The following is a 14,173-nucleotide window of genomic DNA, read 5'->3' on the forward strand; positions in this document are numbered from 1 at the left end:
CAGAATTCCGCACTTGGGACGGGCTCCCAGCATCCACTACGGACTACGAGAAATAGATTTACCGGTGAGTAAAATCTTATTTTCTCTGACGTCCTAGTGGATGCTGGGTACTCCGTAAGGACCATGGGGATTATACCAAAGCTCCCAAACGGGCGGGAGAGTGCGGATAACTCTGCAGCACCGAATGAGCAAACTCAAGGTCCTCCTCAGCCAGGGTATCAAACTTGTAGAATATTGCAAACGTGTTTGACCCCGACCAGGTAGCATCTCGGCAAAGTTGTAAAGCCGAGACCCCTCGGGCAGCCGCCCAAGAAGAGCCCACCTTCCTCATGGAATGGGCTTTGACTGATTTAGGATGCGGCAGCCCAGCCGCAGAATGTGCAAGTTGAATCGTGCAACAGATCCAGCGAGCAATAGTCTGCTTAGAAGCAGGAGCACCCAGCTTGTTGGGTGCATGCAGGATAAACAGCAAGTCAGTTTTTCTGACTCTAGCCATCCTGGAAACATAGATTTTCAGGGCTCGGACTACGTCCAGCAACTTGGAAGCCTCCAAGTCCCGAGTAGCCGCAGGCACCACAATAGGTTGGTTCAAATGAAACGCTGATACCACCTTAGGGAGAAATTGGGGACGAGTCCTCAATTCTGCCCTGTCCATATGGAAGATCAGATAGGGGCTTTTACATGACAAAGCCGCCAATTCGGACACACGCCTAGCCGAAGCCAAGGCCAAAAGCATGACCACTTTCCACGTGAGATATTTCAACTCCCCCGTCTGAAGTGGCTCAAACCAATGTGATTTTAGGAAATCCAACACAACGTTGAGATCCCAAGGTGCCACTGGGGGCACAAAAGGGGGCTGAATATGCAGCAGTCCCTTAACAAACGTCTGAACTTCAGGCAGTGAAGCCAGTTCTTTTTGAAAGAAAATAGACAGGGCCGAAATCTGGACTTTAATGGATCCCAATTTTAGGCCCATAGTCACTCCTGACTGTAGGAAGTGCAGAAATCGACCCAGCTGAAATTCTTCTGTGGGGGCCTTCATAGCCTCACACCAAGCAACATATTTTCGCCATATGCGGTGATGTTGTTTTGCTGTCACATCCTTCCTAGCTTTTATCAGCGTAGGAATGACTTCAACCGGAATGCCCTTTTCCATCAGGATCCGGCGTTCAACCGCCATGCCGTCAAACGCAGCAGCGGTAAGTCTTGGAACAGACAGGGCCCCTGCTGTAGCAGGTCCTGTCTGAGAGGCAGAGGCCAAGGGTCCTCTGAGATCATTTCTTGTAGTACCGGGTACCAAGTCCTTCTTGGTCAATCCGGAACGATGAGTGTAGTTCTTACTCCTCTCTTTCTTATTATCCTCAGTACCTTTGGTATGAGAGGAAGAGGAGGGAACACATAAACCGACTGATACACCCATGGTGTCACTAGAGCGTCCACAGCTATCGCCTGAGGGTCCCTTGACCTGCCGCAATATCTTTTTAGCTTTTTGTTGAGGCGGGACGCCATCATGTCCACCTGTGGCCTTTCCCAACGATTTACAATCAGCTGGAAAACTTCTGGATGAAGTCCCCACTCTCCCGGGTGGAGGTCGTGCCTGCTGAGGAAGTCTGCTTCCCAGTTGTCCACTCCCGGAATGAACACTGCTGACAGTGCTATCACGTGATTTTCCGCCCATCGGAGAATCCTTGTGGCTTCTGCCATCGCCATCCTGCTTCTTGTGCCGCCCTGTCGGTTTACATGGGCGACCGCCGTGATGTTGTCTGACTGAATCAGCACCGGCTGGTTTTGAAGCAGGGGTCCTGCCTGACTTAGGGCATTGTAAATGGCCCTTAGTTCCAGAATATTTATGTGTAGGGAAGCTTCCTGACTCAACCATTGTCCTTGGAAGTTTCTTCCCTGAGTGACTGCCCCCCAACCTCGGAGGCTTGCATCCGTGGTCACCAGGATCCAGTCCTGTATGCCGAATCTGCGGCCCTCGAGAAGATGAGCACTCTGCAGCCACCACAGCAGAGACACTCTGGCCCTCGGGGACAGGGTGATCAGCCGATGCATCTGAAGATGCGATCCGGACCACTTGTCTAACAGATTCCACTGAAAGATCCGTGCATGGAACCTGCCGAATGGAATTGCCTCGTAAGAAGCTACCATCTTTTCCAGGACTCGCGTGCAGTGATGCACCGACACCTGTTTTGGTTTCAGGAGGTCTCTGACCAGAGATGACAACTCCTTGGCCTTCTCCTCCGGGAGAAATACCTTCTTCTGTTCTGTGTCCAGAATCATACCCAGGAACAGCAGACGCGTCGTAGGAACCAGCTGCGACTTCGGGATATTCAGAATCCAGCCGTGCTGTTGTAGCACTTCCTGAGATAGTGCTACTCCGACCAACAACTGCTCCCTGGACCTCGACTTTATAAGGAGATCGTCCAAGTACGGGATAATTATAACTCCCTTCTTTCGAAGGAGTATCATCATTTCGGCCATTACTTTGGTAAATACCCTCGGTGCCGTGGACAGACCAAACGGCAATGTCTGGAATTGGTAATGGCAGTCCTGTACCACAAAACGGAGGTACACCTGGTGAGGTGGGTAAATGGGGACATGTAGGTAAGCATCCTTGATGTCCAGTGATACCATGTAATCCCCCTCTTCCAGGCTTGCAATAACCGCCCTGAGCGATTCCATTTTGAACTTGAACTTCCTTATATAAGTGTTCAAGGATTTCAAATTTAGAATGGGTCTCACCGAACCGTCTGGTTTCGGTACCACAAACATTGTGGAATAGTAACCCCGTCCCTGTTGAAGGAGGGGAACTTTTATTATCACCTGCTGGAGGTACAGCTTGTGAATTGCCGCCAGTACTACCTCCCTGTCCTGGGGAGTAGCTGGCAAGGCTGATTTGAGGTAACGGCGAGGGGGAGACGTCTCGAATTCCAGCTTGTATCCCTGAGATACCACTTGTAGAACCCAGAGATCCACCTGTGAGCGAACCCACTGGTCGCTGAAGTTCCGGAGACGGGCCCCCACCGCACCTGGCTCCACATGTGGAGCCCCAGCGTCATGCGGTGGACTTAGTGGAAGCAGGGGAGGATTTTTGTTCTTGGGAACTGGCTGTATGGTGCAGCTTTTTCCCTCTACCCCTGCCTCTGGGCAGAAAGGACGCGCCTCTAACCCGCTTGCCTTTCTGAGGCCGAAAGGACTGTACTTGATAATACGGTGCTTTCTTAGGCTGTGAGGGAACCTGAGGTAAAAAAGTCGACTTCCCAGCTGTTGCTGTGGATACGAGGTCCGAAAGACCGTCCCCAAACAATTCCTCACCCTTATAAGGCAAAATTTCCATGTGCCTTTTAGAATCAGCATCACCCGTCCACTGCCGAGTCCATAATACTCTCCTGGCAGAAATGGACATCGCATTAATTCTAGATGCCAGCCGGCAAATGTCCCTCTGTGCATCTCTCATATATAAGACTACGTCTTTAATATGCTCTATGGTTAGCAATATAGTGTCCCTGTCAAGGGAATCAATGTTATCAGACAGGGAATCAGACCACGCTGCTGCAGCACTGCACATCCATGCTGAAGTAATAGTAGGTCTCAGTATAGTACCTAAGTGTGTATACACAGACTTCAGGATAGCCTCCTGCTTTCTATCTGCAGGCTCCTTTAAGGCGGCCGTATCCTGAGACGGCAGTGCCACCTTTTTTGATAAGCGTGTGAGCGCTTTGTTCACCCTAGGGGATGTCTCCCAGCGTAACCTATCCGTTGGCGGGAAAGGGTACGCCATTAGTAACCGCTTAGAAATTACTAGTTTCTTATCTGGGGAACCCCACGCTTCTTCACACAATTCGTTTAACTCATCAGATGGGGGAAAAGTCACTGGCTGCTTTTTCTCCCCAAACATAATACCCTTTTTTGTGGTAACCGGGTTAATGTCAGAAATGTGCAACACATTTTTCATTGCCGTAATCATACATCGGATGGCCCTAGAGGATTGTATATTTGTCTCATCCTCGTCGACACTGGAGTCAGACTCCGTGTCGACATCTGTGTCAGCCATCTGAGGTAGCGGGCGTTTTTGAGCCCCTGACGGCCTCTGAGATGCCTGGGCAGGCGCGGGCTGAGATGCCGGCTGTCCCAAAGCTGCGTCATCGAACCTTTTATGTAAGGAGTTGACACTGTCGGTTAATACCTTCCACATATCCATCCACTCAGGTGTCGGCCCCGCAGGGGGCGACATCACACTTATCGGCACCTGCTCCGCCTCCACGTAAGCGTCCTCATCAAACATGTCGACACAGCAGTACCGACACACAGCACACACACACAGGGAATGCTCTAACTGAGGACAGGACCCCACAAAGTCCTTTGGAGAGACAGAGAGAGAGTATGCCAGCACACACCACAGCGCTATATAAACAGGGATTTACACTAACAAAAGTGATTTTTCCCTATAGCTGCTTAATATACTCAGTTTGCGCCTAAATTTAGTGCCCCCCCTCTCTTTTTTACCCTTTGAGCCTGGAAACTGCAGGGGAGAGCCTGGGGAGCTGTCTTCCAGCGGAGCTGTGAAGAGAAAATGGCGCCAGTGTGCTGAGGGAGATAGCCCCGCCCCCTTCTCGGCGGACTTCTCCCGCTTTTTTATATACTTTTATGGCGGGGGATTATGCATATATACAGTTTATTAGACTGTATTATGTGCTTTTTGCCATGTAAGGTACTCTAATTGCTGCCCAGGGCGCCCCCCCCCAGCGCCCTGCACCCATCAGTGACCGGAGTGTGTGGTGTGCATAGGGAGCAATGGCGCACAGCTGCAGTGCTGTGCGCTACCTTAATGAAGACCGAAGTCTTCAGCCGCCGATTTCCTCCTGTTTCTTCCGTCTTCTGGCTCTGCAAGGGGGACGGCGGCGCGGCTCCGGGAACGGACGATCGAGGTCAGGCCCTGTGTTCGATCCCTCTGGAGCTAATGGTGTCCAGTAGCCTAGAAGCACAAGCTAGCTGCAAGCAGGTAGGTTTGCTTCTCTCCCCTAAGTCCCACGTAGCAGTGAGTCGGTTGCCAGCAGATCTCACTGAAAATAAAAAACCTAACAAATACTTTTCTTTCTAGGAAGCTCAGGAGAGCCCCTAGTGTGCAACCAGCTCTGGCCGGGCACAGATTCTAACTGAGGTCTGGAGGAGGGGCATAGAGGGAGGAGCCAGTGCACACCAGATGTAGTACCTAATCTTTTCTTTAGAGTGCCCAGTCTCCTGCGGAGCCCGTCTATTCCCCATGGTCCTTACGGAGTACCCAGCATCCACTAGGACGTCAGAGAAATAAGAATTTACTCACCGGTAATTCTATTTCTCATAGTCCGTAGTGGATGCTGGGTACTCCGTAAGGACCATGGGGAATAGACGGGCTCCGCAGGAGACTGGGCACTCTAAAAGAAAGATTAGGTACTATATCTGGTGTGCACTGGCTCCTCCCTCTATGCCCCTCCTCCAGACCTCAGTTAGGGAAACTGTGCCCGGAAGAGCGGACATTACTAGGAAAGGATTTGGAATCCAGGGTAAGACTCATACCAGTCACACCAATCACACCGTACAACTTGTGATAACTATACCCAGTTAACAGTATGAACAACAACTGAGCCTCATTCAACAGATGGCTCAGAACAATAACCCTTTAGTTAAGCAATAACTATATACATGTATTGCAGAAAGTCCGCACTTGGGACGGGCTCCCAGCATCCACTACGGACTACGAGAAATAGAATTACCGGTGAGTAAATTCTTATTTTCTCCGACGTCCTAGTGGATGCTGGGTACTCCGTAAGGACCATGGGGATTATACCAAAGCTCCCAAACGGGCGGGAGAGTGCGGATGACTCTGCAGCACCGAATGAGCAAACTCAAGGTCCTCCTCAGCCAGGGTATCAAACTTGTAGAATATTGCAAAAGTGTTTGATCCCGACCAAGTAGCAGCTCGGCAAAGTTATAAAGCCGAGACCCCTCGGGCAGCAGCCCAAGAAGAGCCCACCTTCCTCGTGGAATGGGCTTTTACTGATTTAGGATGCGGCAGTCCAGCCGCAGAATGTGCAAGTTAAATCGTGCTACAGATCCAGCGAGCAATAGTCTGCTTTTAAGCAGGAGCACCCAGCTTGTTGGGTGCATGCAGGATAAACAGCGAGTCAGTTTTTCTGACTCTAGCCGCCCTGGAAACATAGATTTTCAGCTTGGAAATCCTCCAAGTCCCGAGTAGCCGCAGGCACCACAATAGGTTGGTTCAAATGAAACGCCGATAGCACCTTTTGGGAGAATTCAATTCTGCCCTGTCCATATGGAAAATCAGATATGGGCTTTTACAGGACAAAGCCGACAATTCTGACACACGCCTAGCTGAGGCCAAGGCCAACAGCATGACTACCTTGCACGTGAGATACTTCAACTCCACGGTCTGAAGTGGCTCAAACCAATGTGATTTTAGGAAATCCAACACTACGTTGAGATCCCAAGGTGCCACTGGAGGCACAAAAGCGGGCTAAATATGCCGCACTCCCTTAACAACGTCTGAACTTCAGGCAGCGTCTTTCCTAGCCTTTATCAGCGTAGGAATCACATCATCTGGAACGCCCTTTTCCGTTAGGATCCAGCGTTCAACCGCCAGGCCGTCAAACGCAGCCGCGGTAAGTCTTGGAACAGACAGGGCCCCTGCAGTAACAGGTCCTGTCTGAGAGGCAGAGGCCAAGGGTCCTCTGAGATCATTTCTTGTAGTTCTGGGTACCAAGTTTTTCTTGGCCAATCCGGAACAATGAGTATAGTTCTTACTCCTCTCTTCCTTACTATCCTCAGTACCTTGGGTATGAGAGGAAGAGGAGGGAACACATAAACCGACTGGTACACCCACGGTGTCACTAGTGCGTCCACAGCTATCGCCTGAGAGTCTCTTGACCTGGCGCAATACTTTTTTAGCTTTTTGTTGAGGCGGGACGCCATCATGTCCACCTGTGGCCGTTCCCAACGGTTTACAATCTGCGTGAAGATTTCTGGATGAAGTCCCCACTCTCCCGGGTGGAGGTCGTGCCTGCTGAGGAAGTCTGCTTCCCAGTTGTCCACTCCCGGAATGAACACCGCTGACAGTGCTAGCACGTGATTCTCCGCCCATCGGAGAATCCTTGTGGCTTCTGCCATTGGCCATCCTGCTTCTTGTGCCGCCCTGTCGGTTTACATGGGCGACCGCCGTGATGTTGTCTGACTGAATCAGCACCGGTTGGTCTTGAAGCAGGGGTTCCGCTTGACTTAGGGCATTGTAAATGGCCCTTAGTTCCAGAATATTTATGTGTAGGGAAGTCTCCTGACTCGACCATTGTCCTTGGAAGTTTCTTCCCTGGGTGACTGCCCCCCAACCTCGGAGGCTTGCATCCGTGGTCACCAGGACCCAGTCCTGAATGCCGAATCTGCGGCCCTCGAGTAGATGAGCACTCTGCAGCCACCACAGCAGAGACACCCTGGCCCTCGGGGACCGGGTGATCAGCCGATGCATCTCAAGATGCGATCCGGACCACTTGTCTAACAGATCCCACTGAAAGATCCTTGCATGGAACCTGCCGAAGGGAATTGCTTCGTAAGAAGCTACCATCTTTCCCAGGACTCGCGTGCAGTGATGCACCGACACCTGTTTTGGTTTCAGGAGGTCTCTGACCAGAGATGACAACTCCTTGGCCTTCTCCTCCAGGAGAAACACCTTCTTCTGTTCTGTGTCCAGAATCATGCCCAAGAACAGCAGTCGCGTCGTAGGAATCAGCTGCGACTTTGGGATATTCAGAATCCAGCCGTGCTGTTGCAGCACTTTCCGAGATAGTGCTACTCCGACTAACAACTGCTCCTTGGACCTTGCCTTTATAAGGAGAACGTCCAAATACGGGATAATTATAACTCCCTTCTTTCGAAGGAGTATCATCATTTCGGCCATTACCTTGGTAAATACCCTCGGTGCCGTGGACAGACCAAACGGCAACGTCTGGAATTGGTAATGACAGTCCTGTACCACAAACCTGAGGTACTCCTGGTGAGGTGGGTAAATGGGGACATGCAGGTAAGCATCCTTGATGTCCAGCGACACCATAAAATCCCCCTCTTCCAGGCTTGCAATAACCGCCCTGAGCGATTTAATTTTGAACTTGAACTTCCTTATATAAGTGTTCAAGGATTTCAAATTTAGAATGGGTCTCACCGAACCGTCTGGTTTCGGTCCACAAACATTGTGGAATAGTAACCCCGTCCCTGTTGAAGGAGGGGAACTTTTATTATCACCTGCTGAAGGTACAGCTTGTGAATTGCCGCCAGTACTACCTCCCGTTCCTTGGGAGTAGCTGGCAAGGCTGATTTGAGGTAACGGCGAGGGGGGAGACGCCTCGAACTCCAGCTTGTATCCCTGAGATACCACTTGTAGAACCCAGAGGTCCACCTGTGAGCGAACCCACTGGTCGCTGAAGTTCCGGAGACGGGCCCCCACCGCACCTGGCTCCACCTGTGGAGCCCCAGCGTCATGCGGTGGACTCAGTGGAAGCAGGGGAGGATTTTTGCTCCTGGGAACTGGCTGTCTGGTGCAGCTTTTTCCCTCTACCCCTGCCTCTGGGCAGAAAGGACGCGCCTCTAACCCGCTTGCCTTTCTGAGGCCAAAAGGACTGTACTTGATAATACGGTGCTTTCTTAGGCTGCGAGGGAACCTTAGGTAAAAAAGTCGACTACCCAGCTGTTGCTGTGGATACGAGGTCCGAGAGACCGTCCCTAAACAATTCCTCACTTTTATAAGGCAAAACTTCCATGTGCCTTTTAGAATCAGCATCACCTGTCCACTGCCGAGTCCATAATACTCTCCTGGCAGAAATGGACATTGCATTAATTCTAGATGCCAGCCGGCAAATGTTCCTCTGTGCATCCCTCATATATAAGACTACGTCTTTAATATGCTCTATGGTTAGCAAAATAGTATCCCTGTCAAGGGAATCAATGTTATCTGACAGGGTATCAGACCATGCTGCTGCAGCACTACACATCCACGCTGAAGCAATAGCAGGTCTCAGTATAGTACCGGAGTGTGTATACACAGACTTCAGGATAACCTCCTGCTTTCTATCTGCAGGCTCCTTTAAGGCGGCCGTATCCTGAGACGGCAGTGCCACCTTTTTTGATAAGCGTGTGAGCGCCTTATCCACCCTAGGGGATGTTTCCCAACGCAACCTGTCCGTTGGCGGGAAAGGGTACGCCATTAGTAACCTCTTAGAAATCACTAATTTCTTATCTGGGGAACACCACGCTTCTTCACACAATTCATTTAACTCATCAGATGGGGGAAAAGTCACTGGCTGCTTTTTCTCCCCAAACATAATACCCTTTTTAGTGGTAACCGGGTTAATGTCAGAAATGTGCAACACATTTTTCATTGCCGTAATCATGCATCGGATGGCCCTTGTGGATTGTACATTTGTCTCATCCTCGTCTACACTGGAGTCAGACTCCGTGTCGACATCTGTGTCTGCCATCTGAGGTAGCGGGCGTTTTTGAGCCCCTGATGGCCTCTGAGACGCCTCAGCAGGCGCGGGCTGAGATGCCGGCTGTCCCAAAGCTGTTACGTCATCGAACTTTTTATGCAAGGAGTTGACACTGTCGGTTAATACCTTCCACATATCCATCCACTCTGGTGTCGTCCCTGCAGGGGGCGACATCACACTTATCGGCTCCTGCTCCGCCTCCACGTAAGCGTCCTCATCAAACATGTCAACACAGCCGTACCGACACACCGCACACACACACAGGGAATGCTCTGACTGAGGACAGGACCCCACAAAGTCCTTTTGGGGAGACAGAGAGAGAGTATGCCAGCACACACCAGAGCGCTATATAACAGAGGGATTTACACTAACACAAAGTGAATTTTCCCCCAATAGCTGCTTATATCACCTTTTGCGCCTAAATTTATGTGCCCCCCCCTCTCTTTTTTACCCTTCTCGTAGTGTATACTGCAGGGGAGAGCCTGGGGAGCGTCCTTCCAGCGGAGCGGTGAAGAGAAAATGGCGCTGGCTGTGCTGAGGAAGATAGCCCCGCCCATTCAGCGGCGGGCTTCTCCCGCTTTTTTAATAATATTTATGGCGGGGGATTAGGCACATATACAGTTTATAACTGTATTATGTGCATTTTGCCAAAAAGGTACACATATTGCAGCCCAGGGCGCCCCCCCCCCCCCCCCCAGCGCCCTGCACCCACCAGTGACCGGAGCGTGTGGTGTGCTGTGGTAGCAATGGCGCACAGCTGCAGTGCTGTGCGCTACCTTATTGAAGACCGGAGTCTTCAGCCGCCGATTTTCTCCTGGTTCTTCCGTCTTCTGGCTCTGCAAGGGGGACGGCGGTGCGGCTCCGGACGATCGAGGTCGGGCCCTGTGTTCGATCCCTCTGGAGCTAATGGTGTCCAGTAGCCTTAGAAGCACAAGCTAGCTGCAAGCAGGTAGGTTTGCTTCTCTCCCCTTAGTCCCTCGTAGCAGTGAGTCTGTTGCCAGCAGATCTCACTGAAAATAAAAAACCTAAAATACTTTCTTTTCTAGTAAGCTCAGGAGAGCCCACTAGGTGCATCCAGCTCTGGCCGGGCACAGATTCTAACTGAGGTCTGGAGGAGGGGCATAGAGGGAGGAGCCAGTGCACACCAGATATAGTACCTAATCTTTCTTTTAAGAGTGCCCAGTCTCCTGCGGAGCCCGTCTATTCCCCATGGTCCTTACGGAGTACCCAGCATCCACTAGGACGTCAGAGAAATTAGATCATTTCTCCTGATAACAGTACAGGTTTTGTGTTTGCTTACTAAAGATATACAAAGTGCTTGTGGAGAAGGATAGGGTTTTCTTGTTCACATTTGGAAATTTTTGGTGCGAAATCTGCATGAAGTCAAACAATGAGGAAAACACGTAGGCCTAGGACTGAAGTATATTAAACTTGTTTTAATTCTTCCTATGATGTCACAGGGGCAGATGAGATGTATGACAGTAACAGGCTGGGTATTTGGGTAAGTGTTGCTCAAAGGAAGGCAAAGCTTGTAATTGAAAAAACAAGGCCAGTTAGCTTATCTATTTTAACGAGGCGGGGTATCCTTATCAGATATCCATGTTTTCTCGGATACACATTACATTTAAATGTTTCATCCATGCAGGATAACTCCACCGTAACATAATGCTTAACTGACGATTTTTTTTCCAAAAAAACACACTCCGAAATTGTCTGGGTTTTTTATGAGTGAATTGGGTGAAGAACACGAATTTAACCCTATCCAAAATTATTTTAGTTAAAAAACAGTTTTTTGTTCAAACATCAATCGGGAACATTGCGACCATCGGAAACATTGCGACTATCGCGGCATACCTTTTGAAAGCCGGGATAGCCTCCAGGTATACTGGGGGGTCTGGGAGTGGCTTTGGGGGGTTAATTTACACTCCCCAGCGGCTGATTGTCTGCAGCTGCTGGAGGGGGGGATCCTGCCGCGCTGACCGATCAGCAGTGATCGGCAGCACGGCAATCAGTAGGGGAGAGTGCAGGGAGGCAGAGGGACCTTCTGGTCCCTCTGACGGCATCAGCGGAGGGAAGTTTCCCTTCCCTGCCGCTGCTAACATTGTTTATCTGACTGGTTGCATCCTGTGCGACCAGGTCAGATAAAGCACTTGCAGGCATGGTCGCATCTGATGCGACCATGCCAGGCAAGTGGTTAATAAAGTTATTATGCTGAGTGCTATAATTTCTCAAATATCTGAAAGACTTTAAGCCTGCAATAGTCTGTTAAAATCTCAGAATCACATTACACTATGTTCAGAAGGCATTAGCCCCCTAAGCCCCTCTGCTTCCTATTTGAGTGCAAATATGGATCTACTGGGATCACTTTGGCCCTTGCTGTGCGCATGTGTGAACAACACTCATGCATGCGTAGTAACATTACCTAACAGTATAAACTTTTGCCACACTAGCTAGCGGTGAAAGCAGTGGTAGAGGTCGCAGTACAGCTGCTTTTCTGAGAATTAGTGGAACTAGTCAACCGTGCTGCTCGAAATTTATTGTGCATTCTACAATGCGTTCATCTAAAGGAAGTGCTAGACTGGACGGTATTTAAAACGATAGTTAATTTTCAGCCTTCTGAGCGAATTGACGCCTAAATATATAATGACGCTTCCAACATTTGTGTCCACCACCACAACTGACAACGAGTTGAAAAAATACTACCAAATTCAATATAACATACTTTCCTCACTTTCACTAAATGCTTTCCATAAGTCAACGTTTGTGTGTGACTGGCTCATACAGCCCACCAAGAACCTCTGCAATCTGCCAGGACCAATATGTAGCAGTCATCCTTGTGTATCCACGCGTGCGAACAAGGCCCCTAACTTGTTATTGCCCAGTCTTGTTTGATTACTATTTTGTGCACAATTGTAAAGTGCAACACAAACTGCTGGCGCTATAGAATTGTTAATGCATACTTATGGTGGGGCCATTGAGTGGCAATGATGAATAGGCCTCTAGATGTGGCGTACACAAGACAGTTTGTCCCCTCTCATTAATGGTAGCACTGACAGGACAGGATGATTAGCCTACATGTAACAAATACAGTATATGCCACCACTACACTGGGCATCAGGGATTAATATTAATATGTTTCATTTTATGCATAATACCCCAGCTCCTGTGCTTGGTACCACACATCCCACACTGCATCACACCCATGGCTCACAATAACGGGCACTGTGCCCACCTCACACCGGCACACAGACGTACATACAGCACGGCCATGCGAGCGCCGACCTCCCCTCAGCACACAGTACTCGGTGTCCGCCGGGGGTCCAGCACGGAGCCTGCGCTGCCCGGGAACGTCACGGCAACCAGGGTCCCCGGCGGGAAATTCAAACCCGGTACACACCAGCACGTGCCGGCAGCAGCGCCCGCACTCACCCGTCACCAGCACTCACACCACCGCGGTACCCAGCACAGCAGCAGCTACCTTTGCCCTCCATGTGCTGCACGTAGTCTCCTCGGTAGCTGTTGCTGCTGACCTTCTGCTCCAGGCTGAAGCTGCGGACGCTGACCACCTCCTCCATGTCCGACACGTCTTCGTGTTCAGCGTAACGAGTCCGCCCGATGGCGCGCTACGGGGGAGCAGCAGACAGGACAGGGGTGAGCGTGGGCCCGCCGGGCAATGACCACCAAAGCCACCCCCCTCCCTCACGTGCCCGGCCAGTCACTGACCACCAAACCCCCTTACCCCGTGCCCGGCCAGCCACTGACCACCCTCCTCCCGTGCCCCTGCCCGGCCGGTCACCTCCCCTACATCAGTCCGAGCCCACACCCGCCGCACCAGTGACACACATGGCACACACAGTGGTGGCAACTCCCAATGGCACAGTGATAGCCCATACAATCAGCTGATTCTATTTGTCCTAGAGGTAAGTGGGGTCAGTATCCCTGCGTGGGCGGCTACAGTGGGGTAGGCACACAGGGTCACCTGCACGAGGTCATGCCCCCTCAGACCGGATCTGTAGGAGCCATGTGCACACCTGTATGTAAACACTGCGGGGGGAGGGGCAGATGTGAGCTGCTGTAAGACACAGTGCTCTGTGCCCGGGGGCTGTCACTGTCACCGGCGGCTGGGGCAGCTCTGGGCCTGCTGCTGTGTGTGTGTGTGTCAGGCAGCCAGGGCCATGGTGATGAGCAGCAGCAGCACTGTGCTCTCTCCTCCCACAGAGGAAGCTGTGGCTCATGTTGCAGCCAGCAGGGACACAGGGAGCTGCACGTTCACACCAGCAAAACAATAACAAAGCCACACCATGAGCCGGCCGAGCCCACTCCGGAGAGCCCCCTCACCCCCAGCGTGTGCCATCTGTACACAAGCAGCAGCAGTGTGGCACAGGCTCCCGGCATGCCCAGCCGCACACCCCTCACCACCACTAGCTACCTGTCACACCAGCACTGATGTGTACCCCTCCCAATCCCTGCTCCCCACCTCCCCCTGCTCTGCTGCTACTAGCCCACCCCCAGCCACACTCAATCACTACAATAGAGGCACGGGCAGCTACACACCAATCTTCTTTTCCTTCTTCCAGAAGCTTTCCTTGCCTCCATGATTGGGTGAAGGAGGTAGTTGTGGGGTGCAGAATGCTGCTGCTGCT

General features: G+C 51.2%; 1 protein-coding gene across 10 annotated transcripts in view; it reads right to left on the reverse strand.

Annotated features, from left to right (window-relative positions):
* The window catches only part of KDM2B (lysine demethylase 2B), a 473,004-nt gene that overhangs the window by 441,484 nt on the left and 17,347 nt on the right, over positions 1–14,173 (reverse strand). For 4 of the 10 annotated variants that reach the window (XM_063964432.1, XM_063964431.1, XM_063964430.1 and 1 more), the window contains exons 1-2: positions 13,562–13,780; positions 13,009–13,153 (exon numbers count right to left, since the gene is read on the reverse strand). The exons of 1 other annotated variant lie outside the window; for it this stretch is intronic. In XM_063964432.1, coding sequence (XP_063820502.1) covers positions 13,009–13,153; positions 13,562–13,765 — 349 coding nt within the window. In that variant the 5' untranslated portion in view covers positions 13,766–13,780. Of the gene's footprint in view, positions 1–12,785; positions 12,934–13,008; positions 13,154–13,561; positions 13,781–14,084; positions 14,165–14,173 lie in introns of those variants that run through there. 5 more of the 10 variants (XM_063964435.1, XM_063964434.1, XM_063964433.1 and 2 more) reach the window with 3 other exon arrangements.

This window comes from Pseudophryne corroboree, chromosome 1, assembly GCF_028390025.1.
Source record: "Pseudophryne corroboree isolate aPseCor3 chromosome 1, aPseCor3.hap2, whole genome shotgun sequence".
Taxonomy (NCBI): Eukaryota; Metazoa; Chordata; class Amphibia; order Anura; family Myobatrachidae; genus Pseudophryne; species Pseudophryne corroboree.